Genomic DNA, 22,702 nt, shown 5'->3' on the forward strand with positions numbered 1-22,702 from the left:
AAAAGAGCAAACAGATTTTTTTTTTATATTTAATTTTGAAATTTCACATGCGCCTAGACATATTCTTCATTTCCCATAGTGCCAGGGCCATGTGACCTGTTCTCTGGTAAACTTCAGTCACACTATACTGCTGAGCTGCAAGTTGGAGTGATATCACCCCCTCTCCCTTCCCCCCCAGCAGCCAATCAGCAGAACAATGGGAAGGTAGCAATAGCAATATGTATTGGCAGGTATTAAACATGAAGTTGGCGCTGCATTTATATACAGTGTGTATTGGCAGGTATTTAACATGAAGTTGACACTGCATTTATATACAATATGTATTGGCAGGCATTAAAAATTAAGTTGACACTGCATTTATATATGATGTGTATTGGCAGGCATTAACGCTTTTACTGCCAAGCACATATGTGATATGTGCTTGCAAAAAAATGGCTTTTATTACCAAGCACTTATTATATATGTGCTTCACAGTTCCCTCTCTGCACTGGCAGCTTTTGCCACTGGTGCACTGCTCCCCCAACCTGCTAGGCAATGACCCAGGGGGGCTGCCAAGTCGGTCCTGTGACGCGATGATTGCTTCCATATCTGCTGTTAGAGCTTCCTTCTCAAGCCCCCCTGCAACTGCCCATGCACTTCTAGCCTGTTAGACTCTTTGATCCTAGGACCCTCAATGCTGAAAGGACCCTACTGCTCCCAAAAATGGTAAGTGGCTCTTTTTTACACATATACCCTCATGTACATATAGTACACACATATTCATGCATTTACCCATTTACACAATAGGCATGTTAGTTAGCTTTTTATTTGCATTTCTGTTTTTTTTTGTACACTTGGCACATATTTACATGCTCACATACACATATACACACATTCACACACTTTTTAGAGGTGTACACACAAGCATACACAAACAGACACACATATACTTGTTTTTGCTTTTTGTTTTAGTTCTTCATTTTATCATTTTGTCTTTTGTTTTTCCTTGAAAACGTATTTATTTTCCAGTATGTCTACTGGATTGGGTATTCTCACCACTAACCATTCTGTCAAATATTTTATTTTGTTATTTTATTAATTTCCCTAATTATATTTTTTGCTTGCATTGTTGTTTGTTGCATATTTTAAATATACCTTTGCCGTTAGTAGTTTGGTGCAGAAAGAGGTCTTGTTTGTTACCTGTTTTGGATTTGTCATAATGTGTACTTTTATAAAATATATGGTCTTCTGGGGGTCTCTGTACAGTTAGGGGTTTTTACAGCACATAATATGCAGTTGGGGTTCTGTTGCAGAAGCTGAGTTGGCAGGTGAGAAAAATTCTATTCTATACTATTTTTATTTTGGGGTCTGTACATACAGCATACTTTGGTATATCTATGCATATTGGGCATCAAACTGTTCAGTATTCATATTTAAGGTGATTTTGTATGTAAGAAACTGTGTAAGATGTGGCAAATTGCAACATTTTTCGACAATTTTCAGAATTGTTATACCAAAACCCTCATTTTAGGAAAGATTTGCAGATTGGTACATTGGTGTAGAAAGGCATCTTTACCCATGTTGGATTCAATATCAACAAAAATGAAACCAGAGAGGAAAACCCTGTACCTACCACCCTATACAGTATGCCCCAATATTCATGCTTGAGGTAGGTGACTGGGGAAAGATTAGGAATCTCACACAGCTGTTTCTCACCTAGGGAAACCTGAACAGAGATCTGAGAGATCTGCGTTATGTATATATTTTAGTTTCACATCAGTAGCAAATGTGATTTTCTTTGAGAGACTGCACCATTTAATAACCCGAGTAACGTAATCCAAGCATGGCAGTGTCAATTAACTGTTGATGGAGTAATTACCATATGGGAGAGATTAGTGAATTCATATCATAGGTGATTCTACAAATCCTATTCTACAAATCCCTAGCCAATATAAGTTCATGTTGATAGTGATTTCACAACTGTAATGAATTAATTTAGTGTTATATATGTTATTAAATTTGCTGGCAAATTAGAAACTTTGCAACCTGATCAATATAGGACTAAATTCAGTGGTGTGGTGTTTTTCCTCTACGTTTGGGATTCCCCTCTTGTGGAATCATTATTTGGCCATATTGGATTCATCAGAATGTGTACTTTCCAAAACAATATAGTTTTTAGTGATCTCTGTGCATTTAGGGTGTATTAAGACACATAATATGCAAGCAATTGGGTATTGTTTGCAGTAGCCGAATTGGCAGCCGAGAAAATTCAAATGCGCTATTTTTCATTATGTCCACACATATCACATACTTTGGTAAATATGTGCATTTATGCTATTGTGCATCAAACTGTTCAGTAGACCTCTAGTGTTCATATTTTGGGTGATTAGTTATTGTATGTAAAATATTGTGTGAGATGTGGCAAATTCTAGCATTTTAAGGTGATTTCTAGAAATACCATCAAAAGTTTAGGAAAGCTTTGTTTTTTAGAAGTTTGGTATACAAAGATGTTTTTACTCATGTTGGATTCATCAGAATGTGTAATTTGAAAAACATATATGGTTTTGGGGGGTCTCTGTACAGTTATAGGAACTTGCAACACAATACTCAGTCCAGGAGTTCCGTTTTCAGAAACTGAGCTTGCATGCAAGAAAATTCATATATTCAATTTCAAATTCATGATTTGGGATCCATACATAACATACTTTGGAATATCTATGTATATTGGGCTTCAAACTACTCACTAGACCTCTGGCATTCATGAATTACCTTTGTATGGAAGAAATTGTGCAAGATAAATGCAACAAATTGCAACATTTTTAGGTGATTTTCAGAAAAGCCATAAAAATGGCTAGCTTTAGGAAAGCTTTGTAGATTGGCACTTTAGTATAGAAAGGCATCTTTACCTATGTTGGCTTTGTCAAATGAGTACTTTACAAAAATATTTGTTTTTTAGGGTAAACTTGCTTTTTTGCAGCTTTGCATTATAACAGCACTCAATAGTAAAAATCCAGTAAAAGTCCAGCTCACCCAATTCATGAGTAGGAGAAACAATACCTTATCTGAAAGCACTTCAATTGTGTAGTGCTGGCTTTTTATAAAAAAGCTCTGGATCAGGCACATTAACTTGAGATAGCTACCGACACAGCAATATTACAAAAAAAAAAATGCATTTTTGGGTTCAAGAATAACATTTGAAATGGTAGATTGAATTATGTGTAATGTACACAATGTAATTTAGTAGTAAAAACTGCACCATAAAAATCATGACAGAATCCCTTTAAGGTCTGGCATGGTGCCAAGATTGGTGAATTACTAACGTGGTGCCACTATTTAAAAAGTGATCCAGTTCTCAGCCTGACAACTATAGGTCTGTTAAATTAACACCAGTAGTAGTAGGAAAGCTTTTGGAAGGGGAAAAAGGCCTAAGATAATTGAACATATTGCAAATCACAATAGCTTTAGCTGGACTTATCTAATTGTCTTTTCTGGAGATGAGCAGAAACCTAGACTCTGGGGTGCAGTAAATGTGATCTAATTACATTTTACTAAAGCAGTTATTACAGAAGGTTACTGATTAAATTCTGGAACATAATATTTGTAATTCGATAGAGAACTGGCTGAAGGATAGATTAATGGGACATTTGCTTATTGGACCTGTGTTGTTAGTGGAGTACTATAGGGGTCTCTCCTTGGTCCTTTGCTTTTTAACTTGTATATAATGTCCTTGAGGGGTGTATTGTACATTCTGTGTCTATGTTTGCTGATGATTCTAAATTGTGCAAAACAACAAGTTTCACACAGGGTGCTGCCACTTTGCAGAGCGATTTGACCAAATTGGCAAACTGGCAAATAAAGTTCAATGTTGATAAGTGCATAGTAACATCATTTTGCCTATTTATAGGTATCCTGGTAAGTTCCTTATGTATGCATTGCAGTCTTGGGCTCTATTCCTTAACAGCTAGACTGGAAAAAGACTGCTATGGCTGGGTTAGTTTTTTTCTGCAGAAGAGGCGCTTGCAAGATGATGTGATTACTCTTTACATTTAGTAATGAGAGACATTTTTAACCAGGTTTCACTATAAAAAAATGCCCATAGACTACAATGCCACAAACAAAATCATGCAGTACAAACAAAGTTGCATGGTAGCCATGAAAAAATACCCATTGACTTCATTTGAATTTTTGCCTTTTTTCTGTGGTCATCACTATTTACAAGTACATTAAAGGACCAATTTTTTTTTAATTTAAAACAGCAAAGGTGGTTCTTCACATTGAGGTCAGTGAGGTTGCACAGGTAGATTTTCTGAATGTCTTTAATCCATATATATATATATATATATATATACTGTATATAAAATAGTCCATAGGGTGCATACCATTTGCAGCAACAACACCTGGGTGCTAGTACAAAAAAAAAAATACACTGGAACAAGGACAGCACTCCTAGGATTTAAAAAATTGTGAGCATAATGTATAAATATATATAGAGAGAGAGAGAGAACAGCCCTGAATGCAGGTCAATAAATAGACATATACATACCTGTAGTACCGCACACTTTATTGAATAAAATCCAACATTTCGAGTACAAACAAGAAGAGTACTGTTTGTACTCTAAACGTTGGAGTTTTTTCAATAAACTTTTTTCTTTTGCACCAAGTCCCAGAGTGTGCGGTACTCTTCTCTTTCTCTCTCTCTCTCTCTTTTATCAAAAAAAGATACTCATTTTATTTGGATCAACGTTTCGGTCCTCACCCGGGACCTTTATCAAGATCTTGATAATGGTCCCGGGTGAGGACCGAAACGTTGATCCAAATAAAATGAGTATCTTTTTGTTGATAAAATTTTCCTGATGTTACATATTTAAATTGTCTCTCTAATTTGCACCCAGGTTGTAACTCCTATAATGTGTGCCTCAGCCTTTCTCTCTCTCTCTCTGGGGGTTAGGGGGCCAGTATATGGGGACAGGGGAAAGTCCAGTAGGGGAAATCTGCCCAACACAGCTCGACAGGCACTGTTTGGGATGCTGCGGTGGACCTGGAGGTGGTGCTTGCAAAATTCCAGATGGAATATTTCTGTTGGGCTAGAGTCCCATTTGGGTCGGTCTGGGTAGGTGATCGGACCCCACACTTCACTACCGTAGAGAAGGATTGGGGCAATGACACTGTCGAAGATTTTAAGCCAGACTCTTACTGGGGGTTTAAGGTGGTACAGGTGTCTCCTGATGGTATAGAAGGTTCTGCACGCCTTGTCTTTTAGAGCAGCTACTGCTGGTTGAAAAGTTTTGCTATTGCAGCGGGTGTTTCTGTGGGGCCGTATTTAATCATCTCCGGCAGGATTCCATCTGTACCGGCGGCTTTTTTACATTGTAAGTCTTTTATTTTCTCTGCTATTTCCTGAAGTGTCATTGGTGCACCCAAAGGGGTCTGGAAATCCTTGATTTTCTCCTCCAGAGCATGAAGCTTTGCCTGTATATTGTTTTGTTCTGGGGTTTGCTCACATGGGGGGGATTTCTTTGTACAGATCCTTGAAATATTTCCACCAGATGTTGCCATTTTGTATATGGAGGGGATTTTTCTTGGGTCTGGTCCCCATGCTGTTCCATATCTCCCAGAATGAGTTCTCTTGCAGGGCATCCTCCAGTTCTCGGAGATTGTTTGAGATATTGTTTTGTTTTTTCTTTCTAAGTATCCATTTCAAAATACAAAAAGATTTTTAGTGTGATACCCTAAAATCATAATCTTTATTAATAATACACTTAAAACTGGGGCTTAATTGCCACACTCAATAAAAACAATCAGAGCCAAATAGCATCAAATATCAGTGATATTTAATCACTGATCTGGCGAAGGCTGAGGATTCAGTGAGAGAGGGACGAGTAGTTGACAAACGCTGGGATTTCAGTAAGAATATGACAGGGTGCAGACCCGCACGGAGAATGTAGGCGGCGTCTGCTAAGGGGTCAGTCACTGCAAAACGGCGTGAATCGCTGCAAAGTTTGAAATTGGCGCCATTGTGACTCGTAGTTAGCCAGTCGCTCTGGTGAGCCTCTTTAGTTAACCTTATTAAACCCCTGCACCTTTATATATGTATGTAAGTACCCACTAATGAACTAGTCGTTCCCCCCCAATCACTCTACCCACTTTTTCTTTGGAAACTACATTTGTCAGTGTGAATATCACTGATATTTGATGCTATTTGGCTCTGATTGTTTTTATTAATTGAGTGTGGCAATTAAGCCCCAGTTTTAAGTGTATTATTAATAAAGATTATGATTTTAGGGTATCACACTAAAAATCTTTTTGTATTTTGATATTGATATGGGTGGGAAACACCCTGTGTGAGCTTGACAGTGATACGAATAAAGTAAAAATAAAAATAGATAACAGACTCCTTCCCCCTTCCCCCTTCTTTAAGTATCCATTTGTATTGGTTCTGTATGTGGTTATGGGCTCCATTTAGCTCTGGGTTATGTTGCTCTCTTTGCTTTTGGTTATAGGCTTTCCTTAGATGATTCCTTATTGCCTTGCACTCGCTGTCAAACCATTTATTAGACTTTATATTGGTTTGTTTCTTGTAGTTGGTCCTTTTCAGGTCAGATAGTTCTGCCATGGTGTGTAGTATTTTGTTGAGGTCTTTCGCTGCTTGGTTCACCCCACGTGGGGTTTTCTCATATGGGTTGCTTTGGAAGTTTTCAAGCAGTTCTTGTTTGACATGGGATCTGTTGTTGTCCTCCTGGTACCTCAGGGCAGAGTGCTAGGACCATTTAAATGCTGGGGGTAGATTGTAGAGGCCGGGATGGTGTTGCTGTGCGGTTGGTTTGTTGCTACATTTAACATATAACGGTATTTGATTATGGTCTGACAGGTGGGTTTCTGGAGTTACTGTGAAGGCGCTGATGTTTGCCGGGTCCACGTTTGTGATGGCATAGTCCACCACGCTACTACCTACATGGGAGTTTAGTGTGTATCTCCTTAGTGTATCTCCTTTGGTGCGGCCATTAAGAATAGAAAGTCCAAGGCTTCTGCACATGCTTAACAGTTTTCTCCCCATTTACTGTGCTGTCATAGATGTTTCTTTGGGTCGGTATTGATTCTTGGCAGCAATTTGCAAATCCCAGTACATAAGTATTTCCCTCAAACATCAGGTAATCTTCAGTTCTGGCATTGAGATCCCCATAGATGATCATTTGCCCCAGGCCCTGGAAGTGAGCAACCTCCCTTTCTAACTGCTCATAGCTATCTGGGCTGAAGTAAGGGGACTCCGGTGGGGGGATGTAGGCTGCACACAGGTAGATGTCTGATTGAGAGGTAAGTAATGAGCTGCTTATTCTTATCCAAATATGGCTGTCTCCTCTCTTCATTGCTGTAATATGTTCTTGCAGCTCCTCCTTGTACCAGACTAATACCCCTCCTGAACAGCGACCCTGTTTGGTGTTTTTATTCTTCTGAGCAGGGACCAAAAACTCCCTGTAGCCAGTGGGAACCAGGGATTCATCCTCTGCCTGGGTCCATGTTTCCAGGAGGATCTGTATATCGACACCACAAAGTCTTTGTTTAAAGTCGGGGTCATTTGCTTTGGATCCAAAGGCTGAGGCACTCAGGCCCTGGATGCTCCAGCTACTAATTTTGAGTGAATTCATCTTGTGTTTAAATACCTTGTAATGAGCAAAATTACATGGGACCAACCGGATTCTGGCTGGTTGTTGCTGTAGGTTTGTTCTGTATCAGGCAGTCTCTTAGGGTGTCGGGTGAGGGGGATGAAGGGCTGGGTCATGTTGCATGGCTGTCTCTGGTGTCTGTTTGTCTAGGTCTCTGTACATCACAGCTCTTATTGGCTGTGCTTGGTTGGTCTCTATATATTGCAGCCTGGGCTTTGGTATAAGAGAAAACCTGTTCAAACTCCTCTAGTTTGGCCTCAGTGCCTTGTATCATGATGGTACCATTGTGATATATATTCAGAGTGAGTATAACACATTCAGGATTCTCCTCATCCTTCACCCTTATCTGTCGGCCGGCACTGATGCCACCCTTAGTGAAATGACTGTAGTGGGCATGGGCGTCCACAGAAGGGGGCAAGAGGGGGCACTTGCCCCCCCCTGGAAAAGTAGCAAAAAAAAACAAAAAAAAAAACCTTACTCCGTTTCTGCACTGTCCCCTCAAGCTGGTTTTGCTGTGCTCCGATTGGATCTTTCTTCTTGTGGATTCTCCAATCAGAGCACAGCTTCCTTGACAGACAGTAAAATTGACCAATCAGAGCACAGATGCACACAGGGATCGGGAGATTTTGCAAACTGGAAACAGAAATGAAGACTGAAAAGAAGAATCTGTAGGCTGTAAACTTTACCTAAGAACCAACTCTCAACTTTTGCTGCAGTTTTCATCCCACAGGTACTATACACAGGTACTATACCCAGGTACTATACCCAGGTACTATACCCAGGTACTATACACAGGCACTATACACAGGTACTATACCCAGGCTATAAAACTAACATAAACACATCTAAAGGGGTGGTTCACTTTTAAGTTAACCTTTAGTATGTTATAAAATGGCCTATTCCTAGCAACTTTGCAATTGGTCTTCCTAATTAATTTTTTTGAATAATTTGCCTCTCTTCTGCCTCTATACAGATTTCAAATGGGGGCCAAAAAATATTGCTCTGTGAGGCTACAATTTTATTATTATTATAATTTTGTATTACTTATTTTTCCAAGTAGGCCCCTTAACTATTCATATTCCCATCTCTTGTTTAAACCACTACCTGGTTGCTAGGGTAAATAAGACCCTAGCAACCAGATAGCTGCTGAAATACCAAATGGAGAGCTGCTGAACAAAAAGCTAAATAACTGAAAAACCATTAAAAATAAAAGTGAAGTCGAATGCGAACTACCCCTTTAAGCTAACTGATCCCAAACACAAATGTTTGCAGATCCCCTAACAGAAGTGCGCGTATGAATACTTTTACATACTAAACATTTTAGGGTAAAAAAAAAAAGCACCCCCCGCACTTTTGTACAGTATCCCTGGGAGTCAGCGGGAACGGCAAGAGGTAGTTGGGAGGTTAACTTTTTGCCCATGGTAGTGGGTACAGAAAGCAGTGTGCCAGGTTTTTGTCCTGGGCTAATTAGAGGAAAAATTGGCAAACAAAGTCTCTGGGTTTTGCTTTATGGTGGCCTGTTTTATGGCTTTTCTTGCTTGGCTGCTTCTCTCCCCTGCTGGGTATGTGATCTCCAGGGTGTTGGACCCCCTGCTTTGGGGGCTTTGTAAAGGGCATTTGCTACACTGGAACTTTCCATTTTAAGAATCCTGTTAAAAGTGCTTTCTAAATTCCTATTTCTGTATAACTTTGTGATACCCTAAGGTTCTGGTGTTGTGCCCAGGTGTCCTTACCTTAGAGTACTCTGGATCCTGTCAGAGCTACTGATACTGCTGATGTTTGCTGTGTTTCTCTCCAGGTGATCTGCTTGCTTTGCCCTTTAATCTTCTTGTTTTTCTTATTTTTTCTGGAGCTGTTCAGTTTAGTCCATTTCTGTGTCTCATCTGCTCTGTAGTTTCCAGGTTGTGTCTTTCAATTAGCTCATTACACGGTATAAATTGAAGAAAATTCAGGAGCTCATGGTTATTGCTTCTTATCTCTCTGCTTTACCTCTCTCAATACACACACAAGGTATGGCACACCGCTACATATCTTACTTCGGGTGCACGGTAACGGGTTCCAATACTGTAGAAATGACCAGCAACACAAAGATCTCTTGTGAAAAAAATGTGTATTTTTAAAACAGCATAAACAGCCAACATTACATTTCAGTCCACATTAGGACCTTTCCATATATATATATAGAGAGAGAGAGAAAGAATATAAAGCAGGGCACTAATAGGACTTAAAAGTGAGTGGGGAAAAAGAAATGAAATTTATTTGTTATTCCAAAGTTTTGATTTTCCTTGAGACCTTTAATAAATTCCAATCTTTCAATCACACCATCATGATCTTCCTCAGGGAAAACAAGAAACATGAGTGTAAGTAGTGCAAACCCTGGCAGGTCATCAGACCACTCGTCACAAAAGCAAACACAGAAAGCGCTGTGTATAGGGAAGTTTACCCACAAACACAGTCAAGGGACAAATCACACACTCACAGGAACACTTAGGGGCTCATATACTAACCACTGATTTTTAATTTTAAACTTGATTCAGATTTTTTTAGAAGTTGCAGAGAAAAGTTGCTGTGACCTTTCTGAGATTTACTATGCGTCTAAATGGCTAAAAAAGTTCATGTAGAAGTCAATGGCAGAGGTCCTTTCCCTTTTCCTGAAGTTCTTTCTTTTGTCTCGAAACTAAAGATTTTGCTGGGTTTTGTCAGAAAATCACAGCCTTTTCAAATTGTCACACCGACAATTCAATAAAGTCTGGATTTTTGGGGTCATAATTCAAAAAACTTTTTTAGTAGATATTAGACATTTGGGAAAACAAGTTTAGTCGAATGTGAAATAAAAAAAAAATAGGAATTATGGAGTTTTAAAAAATCTGCCCCAAGTACAAGGGAACCCTGGCAGATCGGCAGACCGCTCAGCAATAGAGATGAATTAAAAGAGTAAAAAGCAAACAGAGACAATGCTGTGTACAAGGCAGACTTGCATTACACACCGAAGCAGTCAAAGTACAGATCAAACAATTACTGAAACACATGGCGTAAATACTTGATACATAAATGCATGTAAGCCACACAGGGACAGCCCCACCCAAACTTACAGAGAAGGTAAACCTGGAGTAACAAACAGGACTAGTAATAACTTGCAAAGCTTGTCCAGTACTAAGGGCTAGCCTAAAAAGCCTGTGATTGTCATTGGACACTGTTCACACTGTCCACTGTTGTTGCACAAAATCTAATACACATACAGGAGCAAAACATGTAATTTCATGAGTGCAACTTTAAAAAGTCTAAAGAGCCAGTTCCCTATCAGTAGCAGCATGGCAAAGAATTATGTTAAGACAGTCAAATAAACATACATAAGAGGAGGAATTCATTCCCCTGGTGCAACAGTACCCAGTCTCTGCATCCAGTAGGACTCCAAATTCAGGAGAGCTAGGTCCCTATCACCACCCCTTCTATGAGGGAGAAAATGATCAAAAATCATGAAATTGGGGCAGTGAATGGGGCCGCCAAGAAATGTTTAGCAATCACTTGCAAGGCTTGTCCAGTACTAACAGCTGTCCTAATAGAACGCCTGTGAATGTTCATTCGTTCAAGATATGTTGTGCTAGCCATGCCAACATATGCTAAACAACACAAACACCAGGCCAGGTATACCACATGAGTATTTGTACATATTTATCTGTGTCTGATCTTAAATTTTGTCACAGTATGGGGGTGGTTGAAAGATGAACCCTGAACCCTCCCACTGCATGTCAAACAGCCAGTACATTTGTACCACCCAGGTTTTGCCAGGGCACCTTCTAGGGACCAGGTTTAGGTTTAACCATAAGGATGTTACCAAGATTGTTGGCCCTCCTGTATCTTGGTAGAGGGCAAGGAGTTATCAGTCTTAACTCCCATCTGTCAACTAAAGCCTTACGGGTGGCAGAACTTTTGGTGAAAAAAAGTATTCAAAAGTCAGTGCTGGTTCCTTGCATTTAGAGACAGGGTCCGGAGAGAGCAGATCTTGTTGTGTAAAGTGGGAAGCTCTATCCATCTGGTGTGCAATCTCTTGTGGCTCATTTTTGTGATTGTATAGATAGGCCTGTATAGGCATGTCAGTTTGTTTGTAAGGGTTGAACTTGATGACATTTTTTAACCTAAATGTAACTGTGTGACTATGTCAAAGGAATAATGAAACTTCCTCCACCAGGTAAATGCCACTTAAAGGGGTTGAGTTGACTTTGAGTTGACATTTAGGATAATGTAGAGAATAATACTCTAAAACAATTTGCAGTTGGTGTTTATATTGTATTATTTTTAGTTTTTTTTTTTTCTCACTTTTGTTTCAGCAGCTCTTCAGGTTGGAGTTTTAGTATCTGGTTGCTAGGGTCCAAATTACCTTAGTAACCAGGATTTGGTTTGAATGAGAGACTGGTCTATGAATAGGAGAGGACCTGAATAGAAAAATAAGCTATGCAAAGTAACAATAACAATAAAATTGTAGCGTCACGGACCAATAGTTTTTTTAGCCGCTGGAGTTAATGACCCCCATTTGAAAGCTGGAAAGAGTCAGAAGAAGATGTCGAATAATTTAAAAACTATAAAAAAAAAAAGTAACGAAGATCAATTTAAGTGAACCATTCCTTTAAAGGAGAACTAAAGCCTAACTAAAGAAGTAGGGCAGAAATGTTGTACAATATGTTTTGGTTTTTTTTACCAGCCCAAGGTGACCACAGCCCTTTAGCAGGGACGATCTGTGCTTCCAAAGATGCCCCCAGTAGCTCCCCATCTTCTTTTCTACTGATTCACTGTACATGCTCTGTGCTGCTGTCACTTACTGAGCTTAGGGGCCCACTCAAAATATACTGCATAAATAGAATATAAATATAACAGTAAAAAGCTGATAAGTAATTCATTCAGATTCATATTACATGACAAATCTAAAACTGGGGGGGGGAAAAATCCAAGATGGGTAGTGGGATGCTCAGTCAAATCAATTACATACAAAATGGATTTTCAGACCGGTACACCCTAATTAAAATTAGGATGGCACCCGCATATGCCAACCTCTTCATGCACTAGTATGAAAGCAGATACATTTTACCTAAATATTGGCATAAGATGTTATTGTACAAGAGGTGAAAAGGTTGAGTTCCTGACGATGGTGGATGAACTGAACCTGTGCACTGATAAGATTACATTTACAGCGACTTGTGACAGTGAGGTACAGTTTCTTGATGTGCAGCTAAAAATTATGGATTCAAAGGTAGGGTATTCACTATATAGTAAATCTACAGATCGCAATTCATTGCTTCATGCTACTAGCGTACATGCACTGGCCCTTAAGAGGTCACTCCCTGTGTCACAATTTTGTAGAGTTTTGAGAATTCTGATTCGGATATACGTGAGCAGCAGTTATCTGATATGAAACTGAGGTTTTTGCAGCGCAGATACAGTGAGAAGGAGCTAGGATTAGCTCTAGAAAGATCCAAGAAAATTAATGAAGGTAATGGTGAAAAGAAAAAGAATGATAATAAGCGTTTGGTCTTTTCTACAGAGTATAATAGTGTATCCCAAACGATCCAATTGGGCCATCATTAAAGCTGATGATACATTGGGGAGATTATGCCCTAACCCCCCAGTTATGGGATATTGCAGAGGCAGGAGTCTAAGTGATCTGTTAGTAGTGAGTGATCCGGTTAAATGTTATACATCGGCATTGGTGGTTAAAACGTGGCTACCGACTAACAAACCGGGATGTTTTAGATGCCCAACCTGTACATCATGTCGATACATGACACCGGGTACCAGTTTCACCCATCCGAGGACAGGACAGAGATATAAGATTAGGCATCATATCACATGTATTACTACACACGTGATATACTTGATTAGCTGTTTTTGCGGATTGTCATATGTGGGCAAGACTGACTTGATGTTGAAGGTTACGAATGGATGCGCACAGATCAGCCATCAATACTGCTTTCCGGGACAATAAGCTAAGCACCTTTTGGAAGTGGGTCACCAACTACCAACCTTTAAATACATCGCCATTGACCATATACCTATGCCTAAAAGGGATGGTGATCGGTCACTGTTTGCAGCAGGAATCCTTTTGGATAAAGAAACTGGAGACCTTGTCCCTGAAAGGTCTTAATGAATATTGTTCCCTGAATTGCTACTTACCTGTAAGATAGAGTGTGATGCAATTTTGTACTGTGTAGTATCACGCCCTGACATATGGATACTGGTATATTTGTGAATATATACTTTGATATGTTTTTTAACAGTTTAAACAGTTTCTGACATTTTGATTTAGTTTTGTATTTGTGATGTTTGGTCACAGGTCTATAGTGGGTGTATTTTTTGGTTAAGCCTGATGGGGCACATTCACTGGTGCTCACCTGTGTGGGTGGGGCTTTTGCTACCTATAAAGGGTGGAGTTCCTTATATGTGTATTTTATTGCGTGTAACATCTTGATTAAGGTTCCAGACCAGGACCGAAATGTCGATGTGATGTATTTTTATAATGCAATAAATTGAAGTGGACATTAATGGAGTGCGCAGTACTTTTGGTGAGAGATATATACACAAGTCATGGCTAAAATTGTTGGCACCCCAGAAATGTTTCCAGAAAATCAAGTATTTCTCACAGAAAAGTATTGCAGTGACACATGTTTTACTATACACATGTTTATTCCTTTGTGTGTATTGGAACAGAACAAAAAAGGGAGGGAAAAAAGCAAATTGGACATAATGTCACACAAAACTCCATAAATGGGCTGGACAAAATTATTGACACCCTTAACTTAATATTTGGTTGCATGCCCTTTGGAAAAAATAACTGAAATCAGTCGCTTCCTATAACCTTCAATAAGCTTCTTACACCTCTCACCGGGAATTTTGGACCACTCTTCCTTTGCAAACTGCTCCAGGTCTCTCTTATTGGAAGGGCGCCTTTTCCCAACAGCAATTTTAAGATCTCTCCACAGATGTTCAATGATTTAGATCTGGACTCATTGCTGGCCACTTCAGAACTCTCCAGCATTTTGTTGCCATCCATTTCTGGGTGCTTTTTGACGTATGTTTGGGGACATTGTCCTGCTGGAAGACCCAAGATCTTGGACGCAAACCCAGCTTTCTGACACTGGGTTCTACAGTGCGACCCAAAATCCTTTGGTAATCCTCAGATTTAATGATGCCTTGCACACATTCAAGGAACCCAGTGCCAGAGGCAGCAAAACAACCCCAAAACAACATTGAACCTCCACCATATTTCACTGTAGGAACTGAGTTCTTTTCTTTGTAGGCCTCATTCTGTTTTCGGTAAACAGTAGAATGATGTGCTTTACCAAAAAGCTCTATCTTGGTCTCATCTGTCCACAAGACGTTTTCCCAGAAGGATTGTGGCTTACTCAAGTACATTTTGGAAAACTGTAGTCTTGCTTTTTTATGTCTCTGTGTCAGCAGTGGGGTCCCCCTGGGTCTCCTGCGTTTCATTTCATTTAAATGTCGACGGATAGTTGGCGCTGACACTGATGATCCCTGAGCCTGCAGGACAGCTTGAATTTCTTTGGAACTTGTTCGGGGCTGCTTATCCACCATCCGGACTATCCTGCGTTGCAACCTTTCATCAATTTTTCTCTTCCGTCCACGCCCAGGAAGATTAGCTACAGTGCCATGGGCTGCAAACTTCTTGATAATGTTGCGCACTGTGGACAAAGGCAAATCTAGATCTCTGGAGATGGACTTGTAACCTTGAAATTGTTGATACTTTTCCACAATTTTGGTTCTCAAGTGCTCAGACAGTTCTCTTCTCCTCTTTCTGTTGTCCATGCTTAGTGTGGCACACACAGACACACAATGCAAAGACTAAGTGAACTTCTCTCCTTTTTTCTACTTTCAGGTGTGATTTTTATATTGCCCACACCCGTTACTTGCCCCAGGTGAGTTTAAAGGAGCATCACATGTTTGAAACAATCTTATTTATCCACAATTTTGAAAGGGTGCCAATAATTTTGTCCAGCCCATTTTTGGAGTTTTGTGTGACATTATGTCCAATTAGCTTTTTTTCCTCCCTTTTTTGTTCTGTTCCAATACACACAAAGGGAATAAACATGTGTATAGCAAAACATGTGTTACTGCAATACTTTTCTGTGAGAAATACTTGATTTTCTGGAAAAATTTCTGGGGTGCCAACAATTTTGGCCATGACATTAAATATATATATATATATATATATATATATATATATATATATATATATATATATATATATATATATATACACACAAAACAAAATTGGATCGCATCACACAGGACTTAAAACAAAAATCCGTGATTTATTTGAGAAAGGCTCCAGGAGTGGCCGAAACGTCAGTTCTGTTGTTATTCACTTAATAAATCACGGATTTTTGTTTTAAGTCATGTGTGATGCAATCCAATTTTGTTCTGGACCTACGCTGATGAGGACTGCACCCAGGCATCCAGTTATTGTTTTTCCGTGAGTGCCGGCTGGTCTGGATATATATATATACACATCATTGAGAAAGATTCTGTTGAGGACCGAAACATCGGATTGTTTTTGTGCAATGTGTTCACAATAAAATTGTGATTATTATATAGGGTGTTCAAGTTGTAAAATATTTTTGTTTATCAATAATTTGACACTGCACCCCATGATATGCATATTTTTTTTCATTAATGTGCAGACACTCCAAGGACTGATTTTATATATATATATATATATATATATATATATACATATATATACATATATACACATATATACACATATTGTATTTAATAAAGATATAATACAAGAAAGTGGAATTGGAATTTGTTCCTCCACATCTTCACAAGCTTTCAGGAAGTATGGGCTATTATTTAATACTCTCTATTGTCATTTGGTATTTGTCTTATATTGTCCTTTGTCTATATATGGGGCTGTGTACTGTGTAGTAATAAATCTAGGTAATATTTTACAGCATAAATTGCTTTTAAGGCTTTGAGAATTTTATTCTATTTATAGAATTATTTTATGTACTTTGTTGTAAATATGTTATATTTTCCTCAACAAGTTAATCACCATAAAATTTGCGTAACAACAAGGAAATTCATGAAACGGCGCAAAATCCACGAAACGGGTTTGTCGTGTGGACTTTTTTGTTGCCTGCATCTTTTTTGTCTCACTCGTCTTTTTTTTTTTCGTGCCCATGGCCATTTTGAAGCAACCGTGCCCATTTTGAGGCGTCCACGCCCAATTTGACTCGACCACAACTTTTTTGACGCGCAACTAATTTTTCCGTAGCAAATTTCCGTGGAAGTTTCACTAAACAATTTTCCAATGGCGAAATGCAGAAATTTCCTGCGAATCCATGCCTGGCAAAAACTCATCACTATTAATCAGTTTTTTTTTCCACAGTGGCAGGACCAGTTGTTCCAGCAAAGCCAACAATAGGTAACAGCAAATATTTATTTAATCAAGTATACCATAGTTCTCCCTATTCTGGGGTCTGTATTAGTCCTTTAAAAAAAATTTTCTTCGAGCAGCTTAACACAATCCTGCTCTATACAATGCTGCAGCTCACATCCCTCTCATTAATCCCTGCTTCAAATTGCAAATGTGAGTTAAGGATTCTAATGGCAATTTGCAGTTTCATGGTTATTTGCACAGTGTCAAAGCAACTGCATTTTATCCACCACAGGAAATAAGTGGAAATGTTTGTAGAACAACTTTACTATAAAGCACCTGAAAAGATCCATATACAGTACAACAAATAGTTCTATATACAAAAAAAAAACCTGTTAAAAAGATGCAGTAAATCAGTTATCAAGTATCAAACTGAGGAAACCTTAAAGGTCACCTATCACCCCTATATCATTTCCCCCACCAGGGGGCTTAAGGAGCCATGTTTGGTGCCATGTTTTTTGCGCTAATTAAAAATATGTCACACAGTCCCCATGGTGACTTTTACCTTAGCATGGAGTGATTTATGCTCTATAAAGGTTAAATGGAATTGATATTATTGAGGAAATGTTTATTATTCAATAGCTTTACAATAGAAACATCAAAGTGTACAGGTAGAAAAACTCTTAAATTGAAATTATACATTTGTGCATATGTGCTACATCCTGCAGCACTTCTGTCAGGGGGTCCATTCTGCCATTCTATTTCATTTTTAGTTCTGCATATCTATTTTGCTTGTTTGTGCCCAATACATTTTTATGACACAGTAAGCAATAATCTTTATTACTTGCTTTTATTGGATTTTATTGCATTACGCAGATACTTGTATTTGCATGCAAACATTTTGTGTGCAATATTTTCATTTTGGAGCCACTGCAGGCCACATAGTATTATGATACTATGCCTACCAGGCCTCAAATTGTTCAGAAGATTTCTTGACATAAGGATGTTGCAATAACGTTCCCCTTTTTCTTAAGCCACATCCCAGCTTACCCCCTGCAACACCACACACGGACCCGCATTTATCTGGGTGGAAAGGCCGCAGCTTATTTTATTGATAACATAACAGAATTGTAATCAATGTATCAATTCAAAACACTTTACACAATTACATAAACATATGTTACATAACATTTAGCCGCTGAAGGCTGCATTACAATTATTACCATTACTTAACCTTAAAATGACCTTAAACATTTGAAGAACCCTTTCAAGCCTGTGACTAGGCCTCCGCAACTAAACTTTCCCACCTCCTGTGCCTACTATGGCTGCTTTCCCCCCAAAGCCTAGCCCCCAGGCCTGCCCCTCCAGAAAAACCTGTACCTTCATCTATTTAGCCCCTTTTTGGCTCCCCCTAGGGCAGCCCCACCACGCCTAAAGCTGCGACTACTCAAAAACCCCTATTCCCGTATCGCTTAACCCCCCCAATCCCTTACTCCAGGGCGGGTGGGCGGGAACACTGTCCTCTCCCCTCAGCTGCCACGAGGTAGTGATTCTCCTTCTTCCTGTTACTTTTATTTATGGTGCCTCATACTCCTCCCACTTACTCATTTGGCACTACAACTCCCAGCATCCCACACACTAACTTCCTTAGGGTTCCTATTCACCCCTTTGTCATGGCCTCGCGCCGCTCTACCTGTTCCAGGCTCGCTTTTCCGGGCTGCTTGACATAAGGATGTTGCAATAACGTTCCCCTTTTTCTTAAGCCACATCCCAGCTTACCCCCTGCAACACCACACACGGACCCGCATTTATCTGGGTGGAAAGGCCGCAGCTTATTTTATTGATAACATAACAGAATTGTAATCAATGTATCAATTCAAAACACTTTACACAATTACATAAACATATGTTACATAACATTTAGCCGCTGAAGGCTGCATTACAATTATTACCATTACTTAACCTTAAAATGACCTTAAACATTTGAAGAACCCTTTCAAGCCTGTGACTAGGCCTCCGCAACTAAACTTTCCCACCTCCTGTGCCTACTATGGCTGCTTTCCCCCCAAAGCCTAGCCCCCAGGCCTGCCCCTCCAGAAAAACCTGTACCTTCATCTATTTAGCCCCTTTTTGGCTCCCCCTAGGGCAGCCCCACCACGCCACCTGCGCTGCGGGCATGACTACTTATGCCGGCCGCGCGACCCCACACAAAAACCCCCAGGCCCTTTCCACTCCGTTAGCCAAACCTAAATTAAATAAATCCAGTCCCACAGCAGACAAATGCACCCCGTCCTCTCTGTAATACCCTGGAAGCCCCGCCTCCAACTCCTTGTGCCTTACTACAACTCCATTCGTTCGGCGTACAAATGCATTAAGCAATTTGTTTAAGTTCTTTCTGCTTCGCTCCATTGCTGCCATGCTCCTGGCCCACCTCCATGACATCCTGGGGACCATTTCTGACCACACTATGATCAACCCCATGAACCTAGATCTCAACTTGTCTATATCACGCTTCATCTCTCTCACTAAATCCCTTTGCCCCATTATCCCCATATCGTTGCCGCCCGCGTGCAGCACCAGTATGTGTGGATGCTCCTCCTCTGCCGCTAATTCCATCACCTTGTCAAACAGCCTTGGCCAGACCAAACCCCGAACTCCAAACCAATGAACTGAAACCTTGCTGATTGGAAAGCCCAGTTGCTTGCCGTTCTTTCTAACTGCAGCTCTCTTCTCAGCCCAATGAATGAACGAATGACCCACGATCCACACCACTGCTGTACCACCTTAAACAAGAAACAAGAGAAAGAAAAAAGAACCGGCGTAATATTCATCCCGGCAACCCCCCGCCCCGCTCTTCCATCCCTACTCCGTCACAACAGGTTGGGTCGTATGTAGCTCCTGAATCTCGCTGACTCCCATCTGCCGATTCGCTTTACCACTGTTTCACTAAGACCCAACCTGGCCGCTTCTGTCGCTGCTCCAATCCTAAATGAGTGGGAACCGAATTCCTGTGGGGATTTGCCTAACATACCCAGGCCCACTTTAAAGATTCTTATGAATTGGTATTGTGTAAGCGGGGATCCATCCCTGTGCACTAGCAGGGGGCCCCCCACCGCTGGACGGATTTCCAGGAAGCGCTGAAGTGAAATCCCGGGGCACAAGCTTCCCTCCCCGAGGGTTAGTAAAACTATGGCCGTGCCTTTTCCTAGCCTGTCGGTTTTCGATCTGCGCAGCCATAGCCTGAGTTGGCCCTCCCCCAGCTCCACGTCTTCTTTCCTCAAACCTCCCGGAATTCGTTTGCTCCGACTCACCAATTCGCTAATCCGGAATGCCCCAAAAAATGCTAACACAAATGCGGCGTGGAGCAATCGCACCTCGTATTGGTTAAAGCATACCCGGTCCAAGACTCCTAACAGGTCCCCCAATAGTTGCACTGATATCGGCCTCCGTTGGTCGACCCCCCGCTGTCCCTTTTTTAAACCCTTCACTGCCTGGCGCACCACAAATGACTTTGTCCAATCCTCACCCCCTTGCCATTTAAACTGAAAAGCAAGTGCTGCCATGCCCTTTTCAATCTGTGCCACCGACTTCCCTTTTTCCGCTGACCAGTAGACCCACCACAGCATAATGTCTTTTCCATCCTCTGGGCACCGAAGTCCCCCTGCCCACTCCACCAATTGGTCCCAGTCACACCATACCTTACCGTATGCGGCCCAGGTTGACTCTGCCACCGAAGCTCTTACCAGGCCGCCAATCCTTTGACTCCGAGCTGCCACAAGATTGGCGGGCATGGGTGGCCTATCGCATCCGCCCTCGGGGCCAGCTGCCTGAAACGTTCCCACTGAAAACGAGATAGGGCGTCAGCGATCTCGTTCTTCACGCCCGGTAGGTGCCTTGCTCTAAACCCCAAATTAATGTTTAGACAACGGAGGACCAACACTCTCAAAAGACGCACAACTTCAACCGAAGTTGCCGTCTGCCTATTTATTACTTGCACCACTCCCATGTTATCTGACACAAAGACCACCTGTCTGTTCCTGAGCTTTTCACTCCATACAAAAACTGACACCACAATAGGAAACAGTTCCAGGAAACACAGATTTTTTACCAAACCCAGCTTGAACCACTCATCGGGCCACCTATCTGCGCACCAGCTTCCTCCTAGATAGGCACCGAAGCCGAAGCTTCCAGCTGCATCCGTGAACAACTGCATTTCCACATTAGTCACCTCCTTCCCTGGGAAGATCACCTTCCCGTTGAATGATTCCAGGAATCTCTGCCACACCTCCAGATCCTCCCGCACCCCTTGAGGTAGCCGCATGTGATGATGGGGGGCCCTAGTTCCTGCCAATAGACCGCCTAGCCTACGGCAGAACACCCTGCCCATTACTATTACCCTGCACGCAAAATTTAATTTTCCAAGCAGTGACTGTATCTCCCGTATAGTCACCTTGGCCTTCTCCCTAGCCCAAGCCACAGCCCTCCTCAAGTCTTCTAGTTTGTCTACTGGTAGTCTACTTTCTCCCTTCTCAGAATCAATTTCGAGGCCGAGGAAACTAAGGCACGTAACTGGGCCCACGGTTTTATCCGGGGCAAGGGGGACCCCAAAATCCTCCGCCACCTCCTGCAGGGTGGCTAGGATGTGGAAACACTCATCCGATTTTGCTGGCCCTACACATAAGAAATCATCTAGGTAGTGCACAATGCCTGTCGTTTGGGCTCTCTGACGTACCACCCATTCCATGAATGAGCTGAACGTCTCGAAATAGGAGCACGAGATTGAGCACCCCATGGGTAGGCACAAGTCTACATAGATGCTTCCCTCAAAGGCGCACCCCAACAAGTGGTGACACTCGGGGTGGATGGGTAATAGGCGAAATGCCGATTCAATGTCTGCCTTGGCCAATAGGGCTCCCTTCCCTGCTCTCCTGACAAGTGCTACCGCTTGGTCGAAGGATGTGTAGGTAACCGAACACAATTCCGGGTCAATGTCATCATTCACCGACCCCCCTTTGGGGTACGATAAATGGTGGATTAAGCGGAATTTTCCCGGCTCCTTTTTGGGAACCACCCCCAGGGGGGACACCCTCAAGTCCGCCAGAGGGGAGGTTGCAAAGGGGCCCGCCATCCGCCCCAGTTCGACCTCCTTCAGTAGTTTCGTACGAACCACGTCCGGATTTTGACGCACTGATTTTAAATTCCCGTGAACCAACCCCCCTTTCCTGGGTGAAAATGGGATCCAAAACCCTGACTGGAAGCCCTCCCGTAATAGCTCGGCTGCCTCCCTCCTACCGTAGCGTTCTAACCACGGTAGCATCGCGCCTAACCTCACCGGTGTCTTCCCCTTTGGGAGCCTCGACTGACTTTGTCCCCGGCTTCCCTTTTTTAAAACATCTGGCGTATGAATGGGCCCCTCCGCATCCCGTGCACTCATGCTTGTATCTGCATGATGTGCCCCACTTACAGTGCCCCTCGGTGTATTGCCAGCAGTAACCTGGTTTGTTGCCGGCCGGTGAAGTCCCAGGTTGGGTTCCACCGGCACCCCTCTGAAAGGGCAGTGCTTTCTGTGCCGTCATGAGCCGTAACCAGAGGGGCATGTCCATCTGGTCCCACCTCATTCCTGGGTTGGCTGCCAGCCGTTGGCGGAACTGTTCATCGTAGCGCCACCAGG

The 22,702-nt window shown here is 41.5% G+C and overlaps 1 protein-coding gene across 1 annotated transcript in view; it reads left to right on the forward strand.

Moving 5' to 3' along the window:
- LOC105946905 (integumentary mucin B.1) overlaps positions 1–22,702 on the forward strand; it is a 61,478-nt gene that overhangs the window by 23,776 nt on the left and 15,000 nt on the right. Inside the window, exon 7 of the mRNA XM_031899006.1 lies at positions 17,044–17,079. Within this exon, the coding sequence (XP_031754866.1) occupies positions 17,044–17,079 (36 nt within the window). The remainder of the gene's footprint in view (positions 1–17,043; positions 17,080–22,702) is intronic.

The sequence above is a fragment of the Xenopus tropicalis genome, chromosome 3 (genome assembly GCF_000004195.4).
Source record: "Xenopus tropicalis strain Nigerian chromosome 3, UCB_Xtro_10.0, whole genome shotgun sequence".
Taxonomy (NCBI): Eukaryota; Metazoa; Chordata; class Amphibia; order Anura; family Pipidae; genus Xenopus; species Xenopus tropicalis.